The sequence below is a fragment of the Pseudomyrmex gracilis genome, unplaced genomic scaffold, assembly GCF_002006095.1.
Source record: "Pseudomyrmex gracilis isolate BER0280 unplaced genomic scaffold, ASM200609v1 scaffold_274, whole genome shotgun sequence".
Classification (NCBI taxonomy): Eukaryota; Metazoa; Arthropoda; class Insecta; order Hymenoptera; family Formicidae; genus Pseudomyrmex; species Pseudomyrmex gracilis.
The window spans coordinates 36856-41834 of record NW_018020858.1 but is presented as its reverse complement, the minus strand read 5'-3'; the positions used below and the strand labels follow the sequence as shown (position 1 = coordinate 41834).

At 42.6% G+C, this 4979-nt stretch overlaps 1 protein-coding gene across 1 annotated transcript in view; it reads right to left on the bottom strand.

Moving 5' to 3' along the window:
• The window catches only part of LOC109859650 (cadherin-related tumor suppressor), a gene marked incomplete at its 5' end in the record, with an annotated part of 36906 nt that extends 32490 nt beyond the window's left edge, over window positions 1-4416 (bottom strand). The window contains one exon of the mRNA XM_020438110.1: window positions 4060-4416. Coding sequence (XP_020293699.1) covers window positions 4060-4416 — 357 coding nt within the window. The remainder of the gene's footprint in view (window positions 1-4059) is intronic.
• Window positions 4417-4979: the final 563 nt, after the last annotated feature.

Below are 4979 nucleotides of genomic sequence, written 5' to 3'. Positions count from 1 at the left end.
GTCTTACGCGCGTAAGACAGCCCGATGCATGCTTATTCGCGGATCTTTGTTAATTAAAATCTCAGTAACTATTGCGAATCTAGCAAAATGGTATAAGACTTTTCGACTCAGTTTTACTCTTTCTACTTGCCTACGAGAGATTGTACGGCCATTCTGGGACACCCTGTATATGAAAAGGACCCCGTATACCCCCCTAACTAATTTTAAAATATTGCGAAAAAAACTCTTCAGCCAGGATCTTGGTAAGTGTTACATATTCTTGATAGCGCCGCCATTACTCTGGTTTATCTCTTTCTTCCGCGATGACTGAGAAAAAAAACGAGGCTACGAGAGAAAAGAAGAAGAAGAAGAGACGAAGAAGAGAAAGAGGAGAGATTTTGCGAGATGTGTTCAAGAAGGTCGAGAAAGAGAAATACTTGGTTAAAGTTAGCAAGAGACAAATACGAACGAGATGTAGGAAGGAGAACTAGAGAAGAAGAGACGCGATGGCACGGGACACAAGAGGACCAGATATAAGAGGATAGAGGCGGCAGATTCCGCAACGGAAAGAGAAGAGAAGAGAAGAGAGAGAGAGAGGAGAAAGAGAGACAGAAAGAACGGGTCCTCTTTCACGTGGTTCCGAAACGCGGCGGCCGAGCTATGATCGGCTCTGGCATTCCTCTCTTCTTGCCTTTACGGATAGAATAAGCGAGCGCGCGCGGGCACGCGGACGGGCAAAACCAAAGTTCTTAAAGGAATTTCAGCCATTACACATCATAAGGATAATTTTTGCGATTGTCTCCGAGGGGCTCCGGCGCGGCACGGCGGTGGTCGGCCGGAGGGCTCCTCTCTCTCCGTTTCTCTTCGTTAAACGGCCAGGCCCGGCCGGTGTCTTCGGGCACCGGGATTCGCTTTTTTTATCACCACGAATCGTCTCGGCTGAACCGCGTAATGAATTATAAGCCGGGACACGCGATGCTCCCCGCGTGCGATTTCTTCGGACCTTTTACCTTCGCAACAGCATGTGCGCTTAGAGGATTAGAAATATATATTCGAGATAAAGATGCGAACATTTCAATTCCGATTGGCTTGGGTGTTCCTAACCTAACACTGAAGTTTGATTTTCTATTTTGACGAGCAGTGCACGTAATTTGCGCGCATTCTATTTCTCCTTTCTACATGATCCGTGTATTAAACAGTGAAATTTTTTTACTCCAATTCATTTCAATCGAGCATCCTCTATTCTATAGGATAAACTCGGGGAATTATGGACCATACGGAAAAGATGACCATAAACTGTAATTTCACACACACACACACACACACACACACACACACACCAATAATTGTTTAATAGTGCATTTTGTAGCATTATTCTTAAAGATAATCAGTATTTACAGTAGTTTATGTGCGTACACTATTTGAAATAACAATATTGTGAAAATTAAATAATATTTTCCATATCCTAACCCATGGACCAAAACGTCTGTTGTATTTTTTAATAAAAAAACTGCTTTTCATACACTAACACCTTGTATTTACTGCTCGTATCGGCCCTTTGATTCATTTTTTTGACAATTTCAAATTAAAATTATTAAAAAAACTATAGCCTAAGTGTGTTTTCTATCAAATATTCTGCTACATATACAGTCAAAAATACTAAATTCGTCTTGTAATCTCAGCGATCAGGAATTCTGATTGGAATCTCGAACGTTTTTTTTTCTCTCTCTCTCTCTCTCTCTCTTTCCTTCTCACTCTGACACACTCTGACGCAACCGATCGCGGGTCGATTTTTTTTCACGGTATTTCGCAATCGCGAAAGAAACAAATTCGATCTTTTTCATTAGGGTGTGCCATTGTTGCATGCACGTGCAGCGTGCGAGTGTGAGCAATTCGCATGGCGGGTCGCCGAGCAATCGTAGATTTATCTTCCGAGTGATGCCTGCGCGGGTACGCAATAGCGCAACATTGTTCTGCTCGAGATCGCTCGTTACGATAGACAGCGCTGACTTATGCATACGATATTATAACCGTGCGCGCGGACTTTCCTCGCCCTGCCGGCGTTTTCGCCTGATTGCCGTCATTAATTGAAAAATATCAGATCCATCCGCGGACTTATCCACCTCCGCAAAATAGCGCGCGGAAACTTGTCTAGTATATTTACTCAACTTCATGAATTTTTAATATATAAATTAGTTTTCTGGATTTAATTTGAACTCACAAGATTCCTTATACGAGGTAATTTAATACGTAAATATTTTTCACGGAATTAACTTGAAAAAAAAAAAAAAAAACAAACTGAACTTTAAAATAAAATTACTTATGTTACAAAGAAAAATTGTTTTCCACATAATTTTCGAGGATCGTTTTCTCTTTTCTAGGTTTGAGATCTCGCATTTTCACACTACCACGCGCTGCGTTGGCTGACTCCGATTCCGTTAGAGATTGATTGCCTTTAAATTGACCGGTAATTGGTCTCGCCGTCTCGCGGCAATACAACGATATCCCGTATAAGTACGCTCATAAATTAATTCGTCGCTGTGGTTACTTAGCGTCTCTTTCTCCTACGAGAGCGAGAGAAAGAATATGTTCTCGCTCGCTCGGATCTTTCATTCCGCAAGACGATTCGTTACTCGCGCAACGATCCTTCAAGCGAGGAGAAATTAGCCGCCGAGGGTTTGTACGTTCGAACGACACGCGCGCGGACCGAATTCCATTGCGAGAGATAGAAAGAGAGAGAGAGAGAACACCGGGTTATTATTTAGTCGCGGGAGAAGGAATCGTCGATATGAAGCAATAGGTTACAGTTATAGTAGGAAGTCGTCGGCGACCTTTCGGCACACGGGGACGTGTCTAATGCATTATCGACTTGACCTCTCGCTCGCAGCAAGCATTCCGATACTCGAAGAACAATCGCGCGCTCTCTCTCTCTCTCTCTGGATCTCCTCGTCTCGACGATCGCAGTCTCTTCCCTCGAAGGCTACGAATAGTTATTTTCGATCAATTTCGCGGTTTGAAGAGAATTTCAGGTAACGCTGGCTTATGTAGGAGAGACTGGGGCTGATTGTGATCATAGACGTATAATATATAGACTGCGGGTTTGGCTGAAAAGATGTCTTCAACGTTGAGAGAGACAACATACTTTGAATAGTAACTCTTTCTCTGTCTATCAATGTATCAGCGAAGACTTCTTTTTCCCCCACTACTTCGCTAGACAAAGATGAGGCTACTATTCAACACCAGCTGTCTCTCTCTCAACGTTGAAGACATTTTCTTAACATGGCAAAGGTAGGGAACGCGCAGTCTATATATTATACGTCTATGTACAGACGGCGTCATTAATTCGAAGAATAGGCGCGGGGATCGGAGGGCAAGCGGGGCGGTTGCTCGTAGCGCCAACGGGCGCCGTACTAACTAACTAGTAGCAATCGGGTATCCACAACTGGACACCCGATTTTGGGACTAATGGATATTTGGATCAACTGGACTTTTTATGTGATCCCCGCGCCTATTCTTCGAATTAATGACGCCGTCTGTACGTACCATCATAGACGTATAATATATAGACTGCGCGTTTGGCTGAAAAGATGTCTTCAACGTTGAGGGAGATAACATACTTTGAATAGTAACTCTTTCTCTGTCTATCAATGTCTGTAGTAGGATCAGGGCCTACTGTTTCATACCACCTCTATATATTATGCGTCTATGATTGTGATACGGGTAAAAAGTTACAAGCTTTGATTAGTGATGAAAAATAAGTGCTGACATTAAAGCTGAAAAGAGACAAACGCGACAACTGTCACGCGTCACACGCGTCAGTAACATCATCGTTGTTGCAATTATTTTTCATCGCTAATTTAAGGTTGTGTAACTTTTTACCCGTGTGTCACAACCAACCCCAGTCTCCCCTATTTCGCTTTTGCGAGTTTCCGAGTCGATACGATTTATCGATACCGAGAATAAATTGTCATCTAAAGTGATTACACAACGACAAGTAAGTAAAAAGTATGCGTTTTTTTATTACAAAAAAAAAAAGAAAAAAAATAAGTGTAGATCTCGCGCAACTTAAGTTTCTCTCACCTGTATGTGAAGCACGATGTCGCGGTGTTGCAGGCCATCGTCGGCGCGCACTTTCAGCATGTACTTCTCCTTCGACTCCCTGTCGAGAGCTTCGGCGAGTCTAAGCTGACCTGTGGTCAGATGGAGTGTGAATATATTCTGAGTCTCGTCGTTGTCGTTATCGTCGGCGACAAACTCGTCGCCAACAGGATGATTCGGCACCAGGGTGTAGGTCAGAGTACCAATGGTATCCGGATCGTAGGCTTTGAGGGTCGTGACGACGGTATTGAGCGGCGCTTCCTCGGAGATCTGAAATTTCCACGGGCCTGGTCCCCACGTCGGTGCCACGTCGTTCTTGTCCATCACCGTTACGCGTACCTGAAACAAGAAGAAAACATGTCGATTAGAAGTGGCCTAGCTGCCGCGCGGGGTCATCGGTCATCATCATTCTTGTTTCAGATCAGATCGGATCCGATGATTGAGTCATCGGTGACTCGATCGGCATTGTTGTCGAACGGGAAAGAAGATGTTTAGGAAACACATTGTCCTGGGAAAATTTCGTATTTTTTTCGATCGAGATGATTTAATATCTTAAAAGATCGATTATATCGGCTACATCGTGGAATATATATATCGCAAAAAGAAATGAAATTTCAAAAACCACAATAAAAATAACGCGGTCGTTTATAATTATCATATTTTTTTACTTAAAAAAGAATCACCGCAAATTTATAAAATATAAATGTAAAATGGTAACAATAAAACCGCTCGAGGTAATAATCACCTATCACTTCATCTTTCACAAAGGACTTCNACATGTAAGAATTTCACTTGTTAACTCCAAACTCTTCAAGTGCGTCTTTCAAGATGTGCGTTATTGTTAAATTTTAAATTTATTGTTACACTGAAGAAGGCTCAAGTAAGGGCCGAAACGTTTGTAT